Source organism: Nicotiana sylvestris, chromosome 12, assembly GCF_000393655.2.
Source record: "Nicotiana sylvestris chromosome 12, ASM39365v2, whole genome shotgun sequence".
Classification (NCBI taxonomy): domain Eukaryota; kingdom Viridiplantae; phylum Streptophyta; class Magnoliopsida; order Solanales; family Solanaceae; genus Nicotiana; species Nicotiana sylvestris.
In genome coordinates, this window is record NC_091068.1 from 74,898,614 (window position 1) to 74,922,029 (window position 23,416).

The 23,416-nt window shown below is 36.8% G+C and overlaps 1 protein-coding gene across 5 annotated transcripts; it reads right to left on the bottom strand.

The window, feature by feature from the left end:
- Positions 1 to 1,573: 1,573 nt before the first annotated feature.
- On the bottom strand, positions 1,574 to 19,565 carry LOC104214402 (serine/arginine-rich splicing factor SR30-like). 5 transcript variants are annotated; one of them, XM_070164988.1, is made up of 14 exons: positions 19,442 to 19,565; positions 18,723 to 18,810; positions 17,786 to 17,851; positions 17,581 to 17,655; positions 8,281 to 8,383; positions 8,135 to 8,181; positions 7,991 to 8,048; positions 6,027 to 6,076; positions 5,836 to 5,892; positions 5,600 to 5,763; positions 5,447 to 5,530; positions 2,137 to 2,170; positions 1,951 to 2,019; positions 1,574 to 1,863 (listed from the first exon to the last, which is right to left on the bottom strand). In XM_070164988.1, exons 2-14 carry the CDS (start codon positions 18,804 to 18,806, stop codon positions 1,849 to 1,851), a joined length of 906 nt encoding a protein of 301 aa, XP_070021089.1. In that variant the 5' UTR covers positions 18,807 to 18,810; positions 19,442 to 19,565; the 3' UTR covers positions 1,574 to 1,848. The 5 variants fall into 5 exon arrangements, with proteins under 5 accessions (XP_070021089.1, XP_070021086.1, XP_070021087.1 ...); XM_070164985.1 differs by having other exon boundaries at positions 2,128 to 2,170; XM_070164986.1 differs by having other exon boundaries at positions 2,128 to 2,170; positions 18,723 to 18,837.
- Positions 19,566 to 23,416: the final 3,851 nt, after the last annotated feature.

A 23,416-nucleotide genomic window follows, 5' to 3' on the forward strand; every position in this document is an offset into this window, starting at 1 on the left:
GAAATTAGAAAGGTTGAAACTCTCAATGTCAGAGTCACATTCTAAACTTTTTGTATCATTTGAGGCAACACTGAATCACCTTCTTCAGCAACATTTTTTCCTTAACTTCTTCACTAACTTCGTATCTATATGATTCATATTTTCATTATCCTCTGAAAATTCATTTTGTGAGTCTTCAAAATCATCATCAGTCAAAGAATGCTCGCTATTTACTTCTTGCTCTTGTTCTGCTCCACCAACTTCATTAGCATGTATAGTTTTTCCAATATATGAATCAAGATGTTCAAAGTACACTTCAACCACCTTATGATCTGGAAAGTTTTTGGATACAATAATGGCTTCTAGATCAGTAAAAACAAGTCGCATTCTATTCCCATACCTCCCACACTTATGCTAAAAAGTAACAAAATCTCTCTCGTAACCACATAGTTCTGCCATGGATTTGAATTGCGACAACTTCAACTCTGTGTCATTAATTTAATCAATAAAATTTACATGCCCCCAAGAATTAATCTGCTAGGCTGATGCTTCATCGATGTTACTTTTATACTGAAAAAAGAAACCTCATATATAGGGCCTGCCAAAAATATTAAACTTATGTTAGACCTTTTTCTAGTGGAAAGATAACCTAAAAAAAGTTTTGCAACATAATTAATAGCTTATTTTATTTTACAGAGTAACCTTATAAGAAGAAAAAGACATGTTAATGTGGGTGGACTTAAAAGCAAGTGAGCATAGAAGAGCAATTTTGAGGCTATATTTAATTTTAAGATTATTATACTCTTGCTTAGGTTGTGTATAAGGTTTTAACTTTTTGCACAATTACGATTTTCGGGGACAATTTCTGGTGGTTGGGGTCTGCGAAAAATTGGAAATTTCACCAACGATAGAAAAAAAGGGTTACAAATATTTCCATGTTAGAAATAACTTTTTATTCCTTATTGTTCGTCTCTACTCCAATTTTTTTATTCAAAAAGCTTGTGCTATATCAATGCACGAAGGACAGAAAAGATTTAATTTACTAATTTTATCATAATATAATGAAGTTGTCAGGTGTTGTATAAAAATTATAAATAAACTAAAGAATGTAAAATTGAGTCAACATGCAGTAAAAAAAATATAACATTTTCTTCAGCTTGATGAAAACCCAAGTAGTATTCTTTGCTAAAATCTTACCGTAATTGGGTATTTCACTACCATAGCATCTAATAATCATTGCAGAAGATCAACGAGTAAGCTTCTTTACTTCGAATCCTCTTCTTGTTTCAGTCCATCGAAGCTTTTTTCAGAGGGTCAGGATTTTTGGTAAAGTGTTTCTTCGCAAATAAAGTTGGGAAAAAATTGCAATTGGAGTTGGTCTTTTACGGATAGATTTAGTATTTTACAAAGTCACGTGAGTATCACATGGACTAACACCGTTAGTTTTTAACTTGATTCTGTTAGTAAGACTAAAGGTACTCCACTCTAACAAAGTGAAATTTAAAAAGTTAAGGAATTAAAGATGCTTTGAGCCATATTTGAAGGACAAAAATAATCATACTCCCTCACATAAGGGACAATTTTAGTCAAAAACTCAAACAAATAACAAGCATAGATTATCAAAGTAAGTTCAGGTATAAAATATCTTCTAGATGGCTAAGCAATTAGGGAAGACATACGGATTCATTAAACTACATTTCTAGAACACGAGCTAGCCAGCAAGATTATGATGCTCGACCTCCAGAGGCCGACAACGGACGAAGTTCGCAAAATAACCAGAAGACACTAGCCAACTTCTCAACATCCTATAACAGCCTACAATACAACTGCTTATTCAGCTACCATCTGCCCATTGTTACTATAAAGGTCTCAGTAGGATCTCCCCTGAAATAATAATCCTCAAAACATTAAAAATATGACAACAGGTCCAACGATCAGAAGAAAATCCAAACGTAGAAAAAGTGAACATACCGAAGAACGAGAAGAAGACATACTCCTGCTTCGGCTGCGGCTTGCTCTGATTAGCTTACGGTGAGGTAGCTACACAGTATCAAAGTAGGTTAAAAGTTTAACAGATTTACAAGATCAAGTACAGAAAATTTTAACTTTCTAATCTAAAGAGAAATGCGAAGGATACAAAAAACTTACTACACTTACGGATGACACAGGAGATCTAGACCTTGATAGAGATCTGCAAAATCCCAAAAAACACCTCAATTCAGTATCAGGCTAATTCTTAGTTCAATAGGTTGTAGAAAACCCTTGAATCCCAAATGAATCTATGCTACTTCTATGTCCACAATGAGACGGTAGCGGAGTAGCAGCTGCAAGCAATTTTTAGTACCATTGAACGAAAAGTCATCAAATCCTACCAAAAAAAATGTGCACCCCAACTGCAAACTTGAAAGGGCCCATACCTATGGGACTACCAGAACTTAAACAAAATCAACAAGACAAACTATTACTATTACTTTTATTTGTCTAACTGATCAAATGACCATCCCATGACCCCATTCAGCTCTCTACTTTTCCTTTTTTATTATTTTGGGCCAAAAGATAATTTTATATATTTACTTAAGCTAACAATCCACCTTGTGGCGCCCACCTTATATAACATATTAAATTTTGATTTACCATCCAGAGTTACCGGGAGGTACTCATCCACTATTACAAGTTACTGCCACTACAAAATGAGTTGGGTGAATTTGAGCACCATAACCATCAATGTCTAAACAAGTAACCCCTGATTGCTGCGAACAGCATGATCTAGGCAACAAAAAAAGTCAATTTTTCAAAATCTTCATGTCATAACCATGGAGCAGAAAAGTCCGTTCTGAATAAACCCCAAAAATAGAACGAGATGACCTATTAACTTCTATTCCTTCCCGACAACAAACTAGAAAAGAAAATCATCACATCACTCTCAAACTGTTATTGTTTCATATCTCTTTTCGGATTCATTTTTTCTTTTGTAGTTTGAAGACAAATTCTCAATTCGAGAGTTCCAACGTTAAAACTATATTAGTAAGAGAGAAACAAACAGCTTGAACCACCAAGAGGAGATTCAAATTGTTTTAGAGCAACTTCTAACGCCTAACCCATTTACAAAGTCCACAACTCAAACTCATCGACAACCAGAAGATAACTATAATTACTGGACTGCACCTTCTTGATGATCATCTATAGCAGACATCATTCGACAAAGAATATTGTTTATAAAGGCATTTGTGTATTATGGTACAAAACATGAGAGAAGATTTCCATATTCTTCAAATTAAACTTTGGCCTACCACAATAAGGTCCACTGTCTTATAAGAAAGAACAACAACAACAGCAACAAACCCAGTGAATTCCCACAACTAGGGTCTAGGGAGGGTAATGTGTATGCATATCTTATCCCTGCCCTGGGAGGGCAGAGGGGTTGTTTCCGATAGACCCTCCTCTCAAAGTAGATGAAAAGAAGCATAGGCCACAAGTAGTAACAACGGGAAATTAAGAAAACCAAAGCGAATGATATCAATCAAACACTAAGTAAAATAGCAATCTACGAGTAAAAGGGATACCATACTAATACTAATGCTACCGGTCTGAGAAAGAAAGAGCAAAACGCTCGGCTACCTACTCGCCTTCTACCCTAATTCTCGACTTCCACACCCTTCTATCAAGGGACATGTCCTCAGTAAGTTCTAGTTGCGTCATGTCATGCCTAATCATCTCTCCCCAATACTTCTTAGGCCTACCTCTACCCCTCCTCATACCCCCTATGTCAAACCTCTCACACCTCTTAACTGGAGCATCAGTTACTCTTCACATGCCCAAACCATCTCAGCCTCGTCACTCGCATCTTGTTCTCTACGGGGGTCACTCCCTCCTTTTCTCGAATAACTTCATTCCTAATCTTATCAAATCTGGTATGCTCAAACATCCATCTAAACATTCTCATTTCAGCTACTTTTATCTTCTAGACATGAGAGTTCTTGACTGGCCAACATTGTGCCCCATATAACATAGTCGGTCGAACTACCACTTTATAGAACTTACCATTAAGTCTAAGTGACGGATTCTTTTCACACAAGACACCGTAAGCGAGCCTCCATTTCATCCACCCAACTACGATATTCGGACATATAATACTCCATAAATAGTTACATCCACATTTAGTGGCCGTTTACCTACAGGGATTTGGGTGGTTATCCCATTATAGAATTTGGGATTAATTTTATTCAGCGTTTCGTTGTAGGTATTAACTCAAATCAGGATTAAACTTATAGCTATCCCATACAAGAGGCAGGTTTATGATCCCCTTGATGAAATTATAAAGAAGAAAAAAAGGTGAAACAACTATCTTTGTAAATGAAAAATAATGAATAAACGGCAGACACGACTCAAACACGGAACATGTCACTTATATTAAACACCCTTTACCATGATAGCATATATCTCGGATATTAGTGATATTTTGCGAAATTCCACATATAAAACCAAGCATACTTGGGGAGTACTTGCGCCGAGGACGTCGCAACAATAGGTGGGGGAGAGTGTCACAACCTGCTCAAAAGACCCCCATTTTCCGACAATTGTTCATAGGTTGCTCGATCATAACCAATTTTGAGTATGCCTGAGATTGCCATAAGATCTTCTCCCTCTTGGAAAGAGGCTAATCAAAAGGGGGCATTGCAGCCTGCGGAAAAAGCTCTAGAGCCCCCACTCCTAAGTTGGAGTAGGAAGCAAGGGATTGAGCGCATCTTTCCCCTTTCTATTAGTAGTAAGGTTATCAAAAACAATAAAATTTTGCGCGAAGAGGATTCAATTAAACCCCTTGCTACCATGTAGATCCGCCCCGGCTTCCACCTTGCTGGATTTCTAATAACACCAAAATGTACAATCTTATTTCTAAGGTCATGTTAAGTATACAATCTGTAGGTACCCACCACTCATCTCCTTCCACAATGTACGTACCCACCACTCATGTCCTTCCACCATGGTTGTATTTTCATTTTATTTTCTCTTAACTTAGTTGAAAATTCATGACATTAAAAGAATGAAGAGAGAGATACTTTAGATTGCAGAAATCACAGATAGGGAGAAAGGAGGACTGCTTCAGCTTCATGCACGTCAAACGAAAACTTTCGGAAAGAAAATTTAATCATCAGCTATACAGATGAGTGTTGGAGCAAATCAAGAAAAAAATATATATAAGCAGAACGGAGAATTCCTCATCTAGAACAGTTCTTGAAGAAACAAGAAATCACCGGATACGCATTATCAACTGGACAACAAATACCAACTTATATAGACAGCTCATCAAAGACTTGAAAATTTAAACAGGACAATCTCAAATATCATGACATTTGAAACCATCAAGGGTCACTAAATGCCCATTTCAGTTTCCACATAACCACTATAAGATATAGTAAAAACTAAATTCACAACAATTATAGTTTTGGAAGTGAAACCAGAAAGATACCTTGAAACAGAGTGAGCAGGGGAAAAGGACCTTGAAAGTGATACAGATAAAGAGCGACGAGTATATTTACCCCTAGGAGACACGCTGCTAGCTATCTGTTAGTAAAATGATAAATGTTAAGCACAATCTCAAAAGCTAAATTAGTCACTAAACCTTCTGCTCCGGCTGCTATAGCTTTGTAGGGGACTCCTGCTTCTTGAATAATATGGACTTGGGCTCCTCGAGTAGCTACGCCTCTTATCATAATAACTTTTGCTTCTTGAATAATATGGACTTGGGCTCCTCGAGTAGCTACGCCTCTTATCATACTCCTCTACCTGAAGGCAGTAAAAAATAATTAACCTAGTGCAAAAAGAAGCATTTGAACCAGGGTCCAACAGAAAACAGACCTGTATGTAAGCTCGAGAAAATTGATTGCGAAACAGAGAGTCATCAAGTTTCTTTATCTGCAGAGAGAATATTAAAATAATGTAAATAAAGGATGCACAGAAACAAAAGAAGAACCTTTAAGTCTACAGATGAAACAACCTACGATGATTAACAGATTAAAGTACGCGAGTTAAAGGCTTGAGAATCCTACCGCATATTTCATATCGTCGTAGTTGGTATAGTCCACAATTCCTCTTACACCTGCAAAAGTTGTCAACTGTTGACATAAACGTCTTGCATTGAAAAGCTTACAGGTTACTGGGTTCAAAATCAGGATTAGGAAAAGAAAGATCTTTTCTTCAAATACCAGAAGCCTTACACAGATGAGTAGTTCTATTTAGTTTAACTGACTGAACACTCGGCTTTTTGGCTGATCTTGGGCAGTATAAGGTTTGTCCTCGGATAATATTTCAAATGATATTACTTGTTCTCAAGAACATCTGTTTGACTGTTTTTACTTCTTTATAGCTAAGTTGCTCTGATACGGCAATTTAGGTGCCGCACCCTTGTCGACACTAGTATGGGTGTGGGTATGGGATCTGTACCGGATCTAGTCAAAGAATTTTGGGTACTTTGACCATGACGGACGGAAAAATTCGAGATGAGATACAATTTGATTCTCGAAATCAGAACCAAATCTAGGGTAAATTTGAAGAAAATAGCATACCTTATCTAGGAAATCAACCCTTTACTTATCTACAACTAGAGAATAAAAAAGAAATCCACACTTAACATGCTATACGTAAGTATTCCAAAATATTTCTCATATTTTAGAGATATTATATTTTTGAATTACTTTTAGCCGGATCCCGGCACCCATATCCGTACTAGGATCCGTATCCCCGAATCTAAGAATTTTCATCTCGAAGGATCCAACCTCTAGATCTGCATCCGTGTCCAAGCAACTTAGTTTAACAGGCATGCTAAAGATACTTCCTGAACCATTTTAGTGTTTGCTGTTTTTTTGGCACGATTACGCATTTCCATGTGAAAATACCATTATGTATGTCAAAAGCAGTCAATAAAGCTTTAGCAATTAGAATGTTGTGAAGATATAAAGAAGAAACATCTGAGTCATTTGCCCAACCTATAGGAAACTAGACGTATTTCAAAGTGATTAAGGTAGCTCATACGGAATGTGCTTTTAAAAAAAGGGGCATGTGATTTGTGAAGTAAATATTCCCTTCTCACCAACTGCCGGATGTTGAAATAACAGCAAGGATGCCCCTGCTCTCTTTAAGTGGAATCAGGCTGAGCAATCTACTAAGAAGATACATAGGAAGGAAAACTTTTGTTGTAAAATATGTGATATAGACAGTTCTTGCCAAATCTAAAAAAAATAAAGGCTGTATTTAAATGATTAAGGAAAGAAATTGACAAGATTGAAGAGTATATACAATTATTATTCGCTGCAGTCACTGAAAAGAGAGTGCTAGTACCTACACTAATAGTAATTTTTAGTTGTTCTCCAAAAAAAATCAGTAGTAGAAATTTCGGTGATAGACTGAAAGTTTATGTACAGTTTTCAACACCTATTTTTGCCCCTCACATTAGACAATAAATTAAGCATGGGCATGACCAAAGTGCTGGTGCTAAAAGGTGAAGTATAGAACGTTAATAGTGTCAAAAACAGAACAGATCAATGCTCTGGCAGGAGATACCTCATATCAGATATCACGTCTGAAAGCAGGATGGTCCACTTAGAGTATCACTAAATACAAGAAGGAAAAAAGAGAAGATATAATCAAGTTAGAAATTTCCAGGAACAGGGAACATCTAGGGAGGTTCGCAAATCATCATTAATAGCGTTAGCACCAAGATATTTTTTTTTTTCTAATTAATGTTATCATATAAGCTGAAGATATAACAAGCAACCTCCAGTCAAAAAGCCCGTGTTACGGGTCTTTCTTTCTGATATACACCAGTTTTGAAAAATTAGCAACCTAACTAACTTACATGTTATGATATCCACCACTGTGTATCTAACTTCCCTTATATATATTGCTTAAACTATTATCATTCTTATATAAGCAGTGCATATTTATATCCCATATCATTGCTATAAGCATGAATAAAAGCAAACTGAAGAATTGTCACAAGGAAGCATCTACTAACCATCACGGTCACGGTAAACTTGAGAGAAACAAACATCTCCGGCTCGACGCATGTGATCCTGCCAAGGCCAAGTTTAAGCCAAACTAATCAAAATCCTGAGCAAGCATAGAAATCAAAAATCAAAACATGATATCACATGCCAACCTTCAAGTCTTGCCATGAAGCAGAAGATGGTAGTCCGGTGACGAGAACTGCAAAATTTAATTCTTAGCCGCTGATTTTGACTATAAAACTTCGCTGACCTTAAGCAGTTACAGAAATATGAGAAAAATATTAAAAACCAGGCTAACCCCGATAATTCGATCGTCTTGAAGATCCACCACGACTCCCACTACTGTGACTGCTATAGCGATCATACGATGATGATCCTCGCCCACCATGTGCAAGTTCAACCTGTTGCGGAAGCCAAATGTATATAGTGTGAATAAGTCACAACTACTATACCAAAAATTATGACAGCCACCAAATAATAAATAAGACAATAAAGCAACAATAAAGGGAACACCAGAATTTACGAGGTTCGGCTAATTTTGCCTACTCCTCGGACACAACCAATATTTTATTTCACTCCAAAAATACAAGTGAAATAATACTAAAGAGAGAAGATACAAATGCCTTAAACAGATGAGAAGGCAAATGAGAGGTGTGTTTAAATCCTAAACATTAAGCCTTCTTTTATAGGGGGAAAATCCCCCCAACTTTTTAACCCACCGATGTGGGATGGAAATTTGACATAATTCAACAAATCTCCACCTTGGCAAAATTCCACATCTTCAATTTTCTCTCGGTAACAAATTTTGGTTGTGTCTTCATCTTCAATCTTCAGTGTTCAACAATGTTGATCAAATCCAAACAATGTTGAAACTTGATCGCAGTCACCACCTTTGTCAGCATATCAGCAGGATTCTCCGTAGTATGAATTTTCTTCACTGTGACTCCACCTTCTTCTATGATTTCTCGTACGAAATGATACCGAACATCAATGTGCTTCGTCCTTGCATGATAAACTTGGTTCTTCGCTAATTGAATAGCACTTTGACTATCACAAAAAATTGTGATACCTTTTTGTTCAACACCAAGCTCCTTTAGCAATCCTTGAAGCCAAATTGCCTCCTTCACAGCCTCTGTAATAGCCATGTACTCTGCCTCTGTTGTAGACAAAGCAACTGTTGACTGCAAAGTAGACTTCCAACTAACTGGTGCCTTTGCAAAAGTAAACACATAACCAGTAGTTGATCTTCGTTTGTCCAGATCACCCGCAAAATCTGAGTCACAATATCCAACTACAGACTGATTGTCTTCCTGCTCAAAAACTAACCCGACATCTACAGTATTATGAATATACCGTAGAATCCACTTCACAGCTTGCCAATGCTCCTTCCCTGGATTGTGCATATATCTGCTAATAACTCCAACAGCTTGTGAAATGTCAGGCCTTGTGCAAACCATTGCATACATCAAGCTACCAACAGCATTTGCGTATGGTACCTTTGACATATACTCTCGTTCAGCTTCATCCATTGGCGACATAGTAGTACTTAGCTTAAAATGGGAAGCAAGTGGAGTACTAACTGGCTTAGTCTTGTCATCTATGCCAAAACGTTGAAGTACTCTCTTCAAATATTCCTTTTGAGATAAACAGAGTTTCTTTGAACGTCTATCTCTAATTATCTCCATGCCAAGAATTTTCTTTGCCTCACCCAAATCCTTCATCTCGAACTCCTTCTTCAGTTGAATCTTCAACTTATCAATTTCTTCCGAATTCTTGGAAGCTATCAACATATCATCAACATATAGGAGAAGATATACAAAAGAACCATCTTTAAGCTTGTGCAAATACACACAATGATCGTATTTGCTTCTCTTGTACCCTTGCCGCAACATAAACTCGTCAAATCGCTTGTACCATTGTCTAGAAGATTGTTTCAATCCGTACAACGATTTTTCAAGTTTGCACACCATATTTTCTTTTCCAGCAACTTTGAATCCTTCTGGCTGAGTCATGTAGATTTCCTCCTCCAAGTTTCCATGTAAAAACGCAGTTTTTACATCCATCTGAACTAGTTCCAAATCCAATTGTGCTACCAAAGCCAACATAATTCTAATGGAGGAATGTTTTACAACTGGAGAAAACACTTCATTGTAATCAATTCCCTCCTTTTGAGCATATCCTTTGGCCACCAATCTTGCTTTGTAGCGAACATCTAATTGGTTAGGAAATCCTTCTTTCTTTGCAAATACCCATTTGCACCCAATTGCTTTCTTTCCCTTCGGGAGATTGGCCAATCTCCATGTATGATTCTGATGAAGGGACTGTATTTCATCATTCATGGCAATCCTCCACTTATCTTCTTCTGAACTTTGGACAGCGTCTTTATAAGTAGTAGGAACATCATCAGCTACAATTGAGGTTGCACAAGCAACCGTCTCTATGAGACGAACAGGTTTCGTTATTGTTCTTTTTGGCCTGCTGGTTGCTATTGATTCAAGTTGTTGTTGAGGTTCCTGAGTTGGAATCTCCTCTACTGGCTCTCCTTCCAGAGGGTAATCTTCATTTGTTTCCTCCTCTGCTTCTTGTGTAGGAAAAATAAATTTTCCCTCAAACTCCACCTGCTTAGAAGCACCTTTATTTTGTTTGGTATCTTCTGTTACCTTATTTGCCATAGCAGATTCATCAAAGGTAACATCCCTGCTGAATATTACTTTCTTTGTCATAGGACACCATAAGCGATATCCTTTGACTCCAGAAGTAATTCCTATAAAAATAACCTTCTTTGCCCTTGGATCCAATTTTGACTCTGTCACATGATAATATGCAGTTGAGCCAAACACGTGCAAAGAGTCATAATCTACAGCAGGCTTTCCATACCATTTTTCAAATGGTGTTTTGCCATCAATAGCAGCAGATGGTAAGCGATTAATGAGGTGGCATGCATATGTAACTGCCTCAGCCCAAACTTCTTTGCCCAAGCCAGCATTGGACAACATACACCGTACCTTCTCTAGCAAGGTCCGGTTCATACGTTCTGCCACTCCATTCTGTTGTGGTGTATGTCTGACAGTGAAGTGTCGGACGATGCCATCATTTTGACAGACCTTATTGAAATGATCATTTTTGTATTCACCTCCATTGTCTGTGCGAATACACTTGATCCTCTTGCCTGTTTGATTCTCCACCATCGTCTTCCATTTGAGAAAAATTCCCAACACTTCATCTTTGCTCTTCATTGTATACACCCATACTCTTCGGGAAAAATCATCAACAAAGGTTACAAAATAGTGCTTCCCACCCAATGAAGGTGTTTTGGAAGGACCCCAAACATCAGAGTGTACATAATCCAAAATGCCTTTAGTATTATGGATCGATGTACCAAATTTAACCCTTGTCTGTTTCCCTTTAACACAATGCTCACAAAACTCCAAGTTGCAAGCCTTGACTCCTTTTAACAATCCTTGATCTGATAGAGTTTTCAAGGATTTTCCTCCAGCATGTCCCAAGCGCATGTGCCATAGCTTGGTTGCTTCTGCCTCTTTGTCGTCACTGGATGTCACTGTCGCTGTCCCAATAACTGTACTGCCACGATAGCGGTACATATTATTATTCTTCCGATTAGCCTTCATTACCACTAGTGCACCGGAGCATACTCTCATCACTCCATTTTCTGCAATGATTTTGAACCCTTTTGATTCAAGGGCTCCCACAGAGATGAGATTCTTCTTCAAGTCTGGTACATGTGAGCACGTGATTTTTGTTTTTGCGCGACATTCGCTCCAAGAGAATAAAAATTGGTCCTGCTGTACAATTTTGGATTTCTGTACGGCACTTTGTTGATTTATTTGCGACTTTGGCCCATTTTTATTTATTTACTTTATTAAAACAAAATTCAAAAAAATAAATGTGTACGTGTCATGCATAATCTGAACCGCAACATAGAAAGGCATAAACAGGCCCCTTTGTCCGTAATTTTGTTTTGTTTGATTTTACCTGTTTGAAATATCTTTAGTGTGTGTGCAAATAATTGTATTGAGTGTGTATTTAATTTTAATTTGATTTGTTGGCTTTGTTTTGTTTTTAAAATAAATAAGAAAAGAAATAAAAATAATAAAAAAAAAAGAGAAAAGGGCCATTTCTTCTTCCGGATTGGGCCAATTTATTAAATAAATTGGCCCAAAACAAAATCAGCCCAAACCCGGTCCAGACCAGCTGGCCTCAGGGGGCCTTCCAAACGACACCGTTTTACTGCAGTCTGATCTGGGCCGTTGATCTCAAATTGATCAACGGCCAAGATCACATTCCCCGTAACCCACCAACAAACCCGACCCGTTTCCACCCGGACCAACCCAAACCCCTTACCCTCGAAACGACACCGTTCCACTTAAGCCATCAGATCCAGACCGTAGATCTAAATTGATCTAACGGTCGAGATCCGCCTACTCATTCCATATATAAGCCCTTAACATACCCTACCCCCCCTATCCAATACCCCGACCTCCGTCTTCAACCTCATCCCCCATCAAACCCTAGAGCCGCCCCTGTATCCTTCACCATGGAAGCCGGCGGCATGAACGCCGGTGACCTTCCCCTGAACACCATAGAACCCCCATGCCATCCTGAACCCAAATCTATCAACCCCATGCTTCGAATCTTATCCCACCTTCTCGAATCTTCATTTGAAGATTCGAGTCGGAACCTGATCTACACCGATCTGCTTCAAATTCATACCAGACACTCCCCAGACCCCCTCGTGACCAAACCATACTTGGTTTGGTCCGAATCTGACCAGGGAAGCCCGAATCCTGGATCTAATTTTTTGGAACTTTAAAGGTCCTCGTCACTGGTCCATATCCGTTCAAACCAAAGGATTAAGGTCTAATGGACCTTAATCGAAGTGTTTCTCATCTGAGAAACACTTCGATTAAAGCCCGTTCAGCCTTAAGAAAGGTCTGTCCGAATCCGAGTTGGAATCTTTTGATTTTTCAAAGATATGAGGTGAGTCTTGCTTTTTCTTTTCTTATTTCTGTTTAGTCCATGTGATTGGCTAAAAGTTTGTTCATGTTTGTTTTGATTTTGTGTCTTTGAATTTTATCAACTGTGCCCTGTCCACCTCGCCTGAACCTTTGTTGTTTGATTGAGTCTTTCTTCTAATTGTTCTGATAATTTGTATGTATTTGCTGTGCAATTAATTGAATTTCAAAGGTGAACTGACCAACTGATTCCTCCCATGTAATTTTGCTTAGTCAGTGCAATCCGAATCATGTGTTCGATACTGTTAAATGTCTGATTTTAGGTTACGATTGTATGAGTTATAACTAGTATAGTCGAGTCGACATATGTCGTCAATTAGTTTCAGATGTTTGAACAACATACAAATTGATCTGCTTCTGTTTAGCATTGTTGAATCAGTTAGGAATTGAATTCAGCTACTTATAGTTTGTTAATCTGAATCAGAAGTATAAAAGGTTTGGTTTTGTTTAGTTGCAGTCAGAATTGGAGGGCATGTGCACTTGTGCACAACATGTGCATTTGTGCACAACATGTGCATAAAGGCTTTTGTTTGATTTAAAAATAGTTTGACAGCATGTGCTGTCAGACTACATCCTGCTGCCCATATTCTGTTGTAAGTTTCAGAAATAATAAAACATTGCTAAAAGTTAAAGCCTGCCAAGGGAATGTCATGGGATTAATACTTAAATAGCTGAGTGGAAACTGAAAAGAGATGGGCACATGGGAGGGGTATCTGATTAATTTAACAGGCTGTAAAAGGTTTGATGTTTAGGCTTATAAAAGGGAGGCACATTAAGAGATAGAGAGACAGACAGACATAGAGGGCATCTGATAGGCTGGAAGAGAGAAGAGAAGAGAGGGGAAAGAAAATACACACTCTAGACTTTGAGAGCTGATAGAAAATAGACACACACAGTGGAGAGATTAGAGAAAGAGAGTTGAAATACATACAGAGAGAGTCTACAGAGATAGAGAGAGACACTGAGAGGGAACACCTGAGAGTTCAAATTCCGAAAACAGAAACTGGAAAAGAATTCTTTTTGATAACCCAAATAGATTTCAAAACTGAGGATTGACATTCGAACTTGAAAAGAAAGATAGGGAAAGGGATATCACAAAGATCAGAAATTGTCTCCTTCCTACTATTTGTTCGATTCTCAGTTTTGTTCAAACTGTCCAAATCAGTTCTGTCTTCTTTCAAGTGTCGGCTAAGTCTATTGTTTGGATTTGTATTGTTTGTTTCTTCTGGAATTGGATTGCCTGGATCTCTTATTCCATACTACTGGGAATTTGTTTCATTCTACCCTTCCTCCATTGGCTTTACTGGTCTTTTGCACTGGGATTTTGTTCTATCGGTACCTACTGTTACTGCTGCTGTTTGGTATCACTTCTATTGCTCAACTGACTGCCCTACTTTCTTCATTGTAAGCATTTCCTCAGGTACACATTTCGAATCTGTCTGATGTTGCAATGAAAGTTGAATCGAAAGATCTGAAGGATGTTATAATCATCTGTTGCATTGCTTACAAATTTTTATATAAATGTTGTTAAGATATGCAGTTTCTGGGTCTGTTAGCCTAATGGAGACAGATTAGTAAGGTTGTATTTAATTAAAAGTTTATGCCAATTGGAAGCTGTGACATTTTATTCGTTTAGGAGCACACAAGATGTAAATACAATCCGTGAAATATGCAGCCATTTAATACAATTGCTAACTCAAACTCGCTCTTTCAGCATGTTTCGAATATGTAAGGACAAATAATTGTTTAGATCTAGCTAAAGACAATACAGTTTCAAACTCTTGAGTTTCAGTTTTCATGAAGCAGTTTATAGGATGAGTTTCAAATATCATTAGTCGCATTTTTCTAATAAGTAGTTTTAATTAATCTTGCCTAAATAAGTTAGGATTAGGGAGCTCTTGCAGCAGTCGTAGCATTTCATCAATCTTGTATATAATTCTTCTATCAAGTTAAAAGCATGTTTCATAAGGTACAACGTCTCTTCATTCTGTAAATAATTAATCACACGATTAACTAAAATCTTAATTTGGCCAAAATTGAATTAGCATGCATCTTTTCTTCTATTTTAGAGACAAACACATTAGAAATGTAGTCTCTTTAGGATATCCTTTTCTAAAATAGAGATGAGCCTCGCCAAATAAAAATGCAAAATTGCGGGGCCCTCAATAAATAACCATGATAATTATTTAGAATTCAGGATAGGCCATTTAATAAATTTCATGGCCTTCTACAAAATAATAACGCGTTAGACTCCGTAGGCGCGGCTTAATTAAATCATATTCTTAAATTCGGGTGCACATTGATGTGACCCAAATCCGAATCTCAACGAAGTCCGAATGTGTCGACGATCACGGGTGCATTGATTGTGACGTGGTTCGACATGCATTTTCACGACGTTGCAATTCTATAAAAATAAATGATAATAATAAAAGCGGTATAAATCTAATAAGAAGCATATAAATCACAACATGTATTTAAATCAGTTATTTAGCCATTATAACAATTTAAGCGACCGTGCTAGAACCACGGGATTCGAGGGTGCCTAACACCTTCCCTCGGGTCAACAGAATTCCTTACTTAGAATTTCTGGTTCGCAGACTTCATTTGGAAAAGTCTAAAATTTCCTCGATTTGGGATTCAAGATAAACCGGTGACTTGGGACACCAAAAGCCAAACCTTTCCCAAGTGGCGACTCTGAATTAAATAAATAATCTCATTTCGAATATTGTCACTTAAATTGGAAAAACTCCACCCGCGCATTTAACCCTTCGGGGCGGGCGCGCAAAAAGGAGGTGTTCCGGTACATATCGAACATCTATCAATGTTCTGATCATTCCATCATGGTTCCTTAATCGTATTGAACCAATGCCATATGAGGTAAGAGGGCTGTTATCCGCTGTGTGGATGACTCCATATTCTCCTTCTTGAAATTCCACGAACCAGTCCCTGTTGGGACACATATGATAGCTACAAGCCGAGTCCATCAACCATATGTCTGATGATGTTGATGACTCTGTTGTAACTAATGAGAAGTCTGAATCATCACAATCAGCTACATTTGAATCCATAATGGCCTTTCCATTATTATATTTGGCCTTATTCTTCAACTTCGGACAGTCTTTCTTCCAGTGCCCTTTTTCTCGACAAAAGGCACATTCATCTTTGCTGGGTCTGGATCTTGACTTGGATCTTCCCTTCTTTGTCCTCGTTTGATTTTGAGGACGACCCCTCACAAACAGTGCTTCTCCTTCTCCGCCCTTCTGTTTTTCTCGCTTTCTTTGTTCATAGCTGTACAAAGCCGAACAAACTTCTCTGAGAGAAACTTCGTCATTTCCATGGAGTAGAGTAGTTTCAAGGTGCTCGTACTCATCAGGAAGTGACGCCAACAACATCAAGGCCAAGTCACCATCATCATAAGTTGTATCCATATTTTGCAAATCTGTGACCAACTTATTGAAACTGGTGATATGTTCATTCATCGTGGTACCAGGAACATAGGTGAAGTGAAACAGTCTCTTCTTCATGTACAATTTATTTTGACTGTTTTTCTTCAAAAATTTATCCTCCAGTGCTTTCCATAATTTACTTGCAGAAGTTTCCTTTGTGTATGGATATTTCTGCTCTCTAGCAAGGTAGGATCGAATGGTACCGCAAGCAACACGGTTGATAATTCTCCAATCTTCTTCTCCAATAACATCTGGTTTCTTTTCTTCAATGGCCAGATCTAGCCCTTGTTGAAAAAGGACATCTAGAACCTCGCCTTGCCACATCCCAAAATGTCCGGACCCGTCAAAAATTTCTACCGCAAATTTCGCATTTGACACAATTCTTGTCATAAGCGAAGATGCCAATGATGACGTATTGTTGACACTTGATGTAGATTCTTCTTGTTTATTGTCTCCCATATTTGACACAAATATTATTTAATAGCTGACGACACAAATCAAGATTATTTCCTTTCTGATGTAGAAGATCAGACTAAGCTGCAACTACAGAGCATACTCAGACAGAACCTTGACTCAGTTACCAAGATAAATCTTTTCTGATGTGGAAGATCAGACTATGCTGCAACCACAGAGCATACTTAGACAGTACCTTGGCTCTGATACCAATTGTTGCGGAAGCCAAATGTATATAGTGTGAATAAGTCACAACTACTATACCAAAAATTATGACAGCCACCAAATAATAAATAAGACAATAAAGCAACAATAAAGGGAACACCAGAATTTACGAGGTTCGGCTAATTTTGCCTACTCCTCGGACACAACCAATATTTTATTCCACTCCAAAAATACAAGTGAAATAATACTAAAGAGAGAAGATACAAATGCCTTAAACAGATGAGAAGGCAAATGAGAGGTGTGTTTAAATCCTAAACATTAGGCCTTCTTTTATAGGGAAAATTTCCCAACCAAATGGCTAACCCACCGATGTGGGACTTTGCAATTTGACATATAATTCAACACAACCTACATAGATTATGAAAGACAACAAAAAATTCTGATAATCGAAGATCTAAATCATGACCATGGTGAAATGGAGGCAAATGAGAGGCAACTAACTCGTAATCTATGTCCATCAAATTTGTAGCCATCACGTCCACGAATGGCATCATCAGCATCACGAGGATCTTCAAACTGAAACTCAATAAAGAATGGAACATATGAGATCTATCCGACATTACGAACAACTCACTGCATAAACAGTTGTCGTTCGACATTGATACTAGCTGTGTTTCTGACATTCAATTCCAAACAATGAACGCACCTCCACAAATGCATAACCTGGTGGTCTTGGCGGAATTTTCAGATCAATTTCCACAATAGGTCCATACTGCAAGAGATTCGCCCATACAATTTCAAAGTTTAGCATATTTGTCATAGATATCCAAACAGAGAGAGCGAGACAACAACAATAACAACAACAACAACAACAACAACCCAGTATAATCCCACAAAGAGAAAGAGCGAGAAAGAAACTTAAACAAAGTGGTCCCAGCACCTAAAAAGTAAATTTATATATGCTAAGGAAATAAACATTTTTCGATGTTTAATTTCACGGAATATATTGTTGCCATATTTGCTGAAATCTTTTAGAAATTAAATGCAATAAAATATCAGCTTGAACGAGATGCAGACACCGAACAGGAATCACAATAATTTCAAGTGCCTAAGTTTATCATGCACCAATGCTCAGCATGTCTTTTGGATTAAAATCCCGAATCAGAATATGTTAAGTGGAAAGATGATTTTAGAATTCTGTAGCTGATTTAACATCTTAAACACAATGGGTGGATGAAAGTAATAAGGAGAGCAATTAAAGAGGAGAATGCAAGAAAATTAATTAGCACTCTAGTAAAACAGAGAGAGAGACAACCCAGTCTTTCATCACAATAGAAACACAAGAAACTCGAACCTCTCAACTGCACATGTCACAGTTAAACTAAATAAGAAATATCATGAACTCCTAAAACTAGCCTTTAAGATTAACCGAAATATCCACTCTGAGTTTATTCACTTCTTCTCCACCCAAAAAGACAAGTCATTCCACCAACCTTCCCAAGTTAAAGAATAAAGATTACACTTAAGAGAAAAAACCCAACAAATAGGAGAAGCAAATTAAAGTAGATGCTAAATCCTTAGTAATAACCAGGTGAGCACAGAAAACGCTTGTTTTCATCTGTAAGTAATATTTTCCAACTAACCTTGTAAAACAAATCTTCTACTTCACTCTCTCGAATATCCCCGGGAAGATTTCCCACGTAGATAGTCCGACTTAAACGCCCCATTATGCTGAAATAATGAGCAGCTGATTAAAAGCTGTGAGTGAAAGGCCACAAGGGATACCCAAATTCAGAAAGCACAAAAGGAAAACAAAAGTATAGTTGAATCACAGCAAAAGGCATGAACAAGAAATTGTTCTATTACAGTATAATATTTGTTATAAATTGATAAAGTGACAATCACAAAATAACAACAAAAAAGTGGAGATCACCAAAATCTGAACAATAAATAAAGATTGTCACCTCAAATGCACTCTGGAAATATACAAATATGCGTCTGCTCATATAGCAGTAATGACAGCTAGCAAACAACAGCAACAAAAAGGAGAAGGGGTAAAAAAGGGTGAAACAAAGCATGTATTTGGAAAATTCAAAATCGTGCAGAAAAAGTTATTTACTATAACATGGAAAAACCAAAGCAGACAAATCTCAGGGAACAAAAATAAACTAGAGGAAGAATCAGTCTTTTTCGTCGCAGTTGAAATCTAAACCCTAAAATCTCAGCTCCTCTTTTCTCCAAAAATATGAAAATCAAAATTTATCAGCCAAAGAACAAGAATTACCCTATTGAAAATTCTGTAAAGACATGCTTCAGCATAATTGAACACAGAGAAAGCAAAAGAAAAAGAGAGACAAATTACCTGAACAAGAGATACGGTGGACAAAGAAGAATATTGCTTTAGACAAAGTGGAGAAATGGCGAGGAGGGCTTTAAATCTTCTGGTAATCTGGCGGAACAGCAAACGTACATTATATAAAAGTAAAAGAAAATGAACGTACGAGGTTCAGAGTTGCACGCTACATCTAGAAACTTGACAAAAAGCTAGGGGACGTCATTACTTGCCATCTGTCCACGGCAATTAAAATATCACAGTGAAAGTTTTAAAAAAAATGAAAACAAAAAGAAAAGCAAGCAGAATACTTGTTTTGGGGGGATTCGAAAGAGAATACACTTGGGTACGATCGACGAACAAAAATAATTTTGGGATAAAAGTTTATTATCCGTTAGGCTATTCAATTTTTTTTGGAATAGGTGTTTGGCCAGATCGCACGATGTGGGATAATATTTGTTATGTTGTTGTTGTTGTTATAGGGTTTAGCCAAAAATTATTTAAATTTCACTTGAAGTTGAATTTCGGAATTTCTCAAAAATTTAAAAAACTTTAAAAAATTGTTTTGAAAGTTTTCACTTCAAATTACTCAGAAAAAATCAAAAACAGTTCCAAATTGTACTGATGTCCAAATTCAAAAGACAACTCTAATTTTCAAATATCAATTTCACTTTTAAAAAATCAAATTTTTCTGGAACTCCAAAATTCTTGTGTCCAAACGCCCACTAGGTACCGTCTTATCCTTTGTTTGGTTACTAATCTTGTGATAAGTTATCCCACGATTAAAATAGTACCTGAATAAATTAAACCTACCAGAAGGTGGAATAGTAATCCCAGGATAAAACAGTAAAATTGATAATTTCAGAATTAATACTACGTACCAAACAATTAAAATAAGAAATAATCCTAAAATAACTAATTTCAATATAATTAATCTTAGTATAAAATCACAGCATAACTCATCTTCAAACCAAAAAGCCCCTTAATGTTTTATAGGTAAGAAAATAAATTACGCCACTCGATTTGCTTTAAACATTAAATTTTTTCTTAACTTTGAACACTAAATATTTTTCTACCTATCTTAATTGAGTTTTTAAATATGTTGTTTACATGCCTTATTATTTTTTCTCTTTTGAATTTTTTAAATACCATGACAATTCTCTTTTTTAAATCTATATTGTGAACTTAGCTGTGAAACAAATAAAATCTTATTTCTGAAACTACAAAAAAAAAAGTAAAAAACTGTGAATCAAGCATGTAAATTAATGTTGAATAATAGAGAATGAGCCAAATAACTAAACTACAATACAAATAATTTGCTCATATCAATAATTTTATTTATAGAAAAAATAACTCAAAATGTAAACTTTTTAAGACTTATTCACTTACTGTGTTACATATATATATAATTGTAGCCTTTTGTCTTTTAATCCCTTTTTAAAATTAATTTAAATAAACTTACCAATTTTTAATAAAATATGGTAAAAATTATAACTACCTATAATTTTATTAATTATTTATAAAAATACTTTGTTTTCTAAATTGTAATACTAATTTGAATTATTAATATAGTAGTCTAATTAACTAGAAATTAGAGAGTAATTCATTAAATTAACTATATAGGATTATGTGATGTATTTAAAAGTTATTTCAATAACCTTAAAAGAGTAAGCATATTTGTAATTACATAATATTAATACTACGTGATTAATTTTAAAACTAATACTTAATTAATTTATTAAATAAGCATTTATTACTAAAAAATATTTTTAAAACATTTATTGTAAATTATTAATTATACATAAATTAATTTTAAAAGGGAGGATTAAAATTAGCCGTCAACAGCTGCCCCTCTTTGAACGGAGACGATGAAAGAATTTTCGGGCAAAGAAATTGAACCAAAGCCAATTTTGTCCTGATTTTAGGCATGCATTGCAGGAGTGGCATGAAGATTGTGAGTTGCAGGATTGAGTTAAGGAAGATTCTGGGAAGATCAGATTGGAGAGATTGGGACCGAACTCTGTCTTTGAATTGCTTGCATATCTCGGGCTTAATGAGGATCAGGCCTCATATAGTTCTGGAGTGAATATTTATGAGGAAGTGGTACTCGCAAGAATTTTTCCAGTATCGTATTATGAAAATACAGCGAAACGGAAGATTGGGCGCTCATGATAGCTTGAAAATTTTGAGCTCTGCTAGTCGTCTTGAGCTTGAAACCTTGGCCCCCTAATGGGTTTGGTATCCCTTATAGAGTTGTAGTTTGATCTGTTGTTTAGAAAAGTTCCACGATGTGGTGTTTGTTCTTACAAAATAGATGAAATACATGCATACAATATATTGCAATGCATAATATACTAAGATGCGAAATAAATGAAGTGGGAATGATGATACCTGGCTGTCGGCGAGCCATTATTTAGGATCGGGATGATGGGATACTTGATTTTGACTCGATTTGTTAGCCGGGTTGTGTACCGTTCTGCAGCTATCGGAACATTTAAAAATTATCTTCGCTTGTTGGGGGAACTTGATAGAGTGTGTCTCCTCTTGTTGGGGGAACTTGATAGAGTGCGTCTCCGCTTGTTGGGAGAGCTCGATATGTAAAGTGTGTCTCTACTTGTTGGGAGAGCTTTGCACTAAGAAATGTAAAATAACCTCCGTTTGAGAGTGATTGACTAAAATCGTAATTATGCCTGAAGCTGCATGAGCAAAACATCAAAATATTCAAAGTAATAGCAAAGGAAATGAAAGCATGCCCAAGAGATACTCTTGACTGCGAAGCTAAGTTGCGGTCATCGATAGGCAGAACATCGGCGACGAGGTTTGCGACTGTCTATTCTAGCATCCGTTGCGTCGGAGTAGATTATGACATGTTAAGAAAGGTTCTCCACACACGAGCGTATTCTCTTGAGAACTTTGTTCTGTTGATGTCGACTTTCCGTGATGCTCCTTCATAACACGGCTACTTGCTATCATGACTACGTCCTAATTCAAATTAATGCATTACAAGGCCTTCCTAAGGCTATGACCGAATCCTTTCAGGTTGCCTACATATCTAAAATAGAATCAGGTCTGAACGTAGTTCGTGGATTATGATAAAATATGATGAAGATAACCAAGCCTGACCGAGGCAGCCTACGTATCCAAATGGAATTGGGTCAAAGCATAGTTCGATTGCAACATATGCAAAATGATGAGATTAAGAATGAAAATGGCTGAGTCTCACTCAAACAACAAACGTATCCAAATAGAATCAGGCCAGTTTCCTTATATGTGAGATAAAGAACAAGTTAAACTCAAGAATCAACTTACCGTGATTTTTAGCCTTCCACTCGTATTTGAGGGCCAGTCCTTTTCACTTGCAGGTCTCAGGCATGGTAACATCCAAAATTTTCTCAACCCACTGATCCAAGCCTTCAACCTTTGGTGGTGTCCACTGGGTTGCTGAAATAATGGAAAAAGAAGGATCAATGATAGCATGAAATAACCTTTAACCAGAAGAAAGGATAGGCGTTGAATTTACGTGTACGATTCCATGATTTAGGAAAGGATGGAGTTGTGGTCGGGATGATGTCCCTAGTGGCAACTACAACGAACCACTCCATCCAGCCACGGTCGTTGTTGTCATCCATGTTGGTGAGCAAAGCATGATGATCACGTTTGCTGAAATTTATCATTCCCCCACGAAAAATTTTGTTGGAATAAAGGTTCATCAATCGAGCCACGGAGAGTTATTCCCCGTCTCCTAGCATAACCTGTAATACCCCAAAGTTTCCTAAATGTGAAATTAACAATATATGAAAATTTCTTACTCTAGGTTGTGTTAATATTGACAAAGAAGTTTCATGGTTGTTCTATGTGTAACACTTAATACCATTTGATGAATTGTTATTAAATACATTAGATAATTAAGGTTTTGGACTGCCACTCTTTTATATTTATCTAAAGATATTTAGTAGTCGGGGCAGCCTCTTTTATTTCATATTTACCCAAAGTTTTTAAAGATTA

Coding starts and splice junctions, on each gene's coding strand:
- LOC104214402 (XM_070164985.1), bottom strand. CDS start 18,806: ATGGGGCGTTTAAGTCGGACTATCTACGTGGGAAATCTTCCCGGGGAT. Junction 5,531..5,599: donor TATAGCAGCCGGAGCAGAAG/GTTTAGTGACTA, acceptor GATAGCTAGCAG/CGTGTCTCCTAGGGGTAAAT. Junction 2,020..2,127: donor CTGTGTCATCCGTAAGTGTA/GTAAGTTTTTTG, acceptor GATACTGTGTAG/CTACCTCACCGTAAGCTAAT.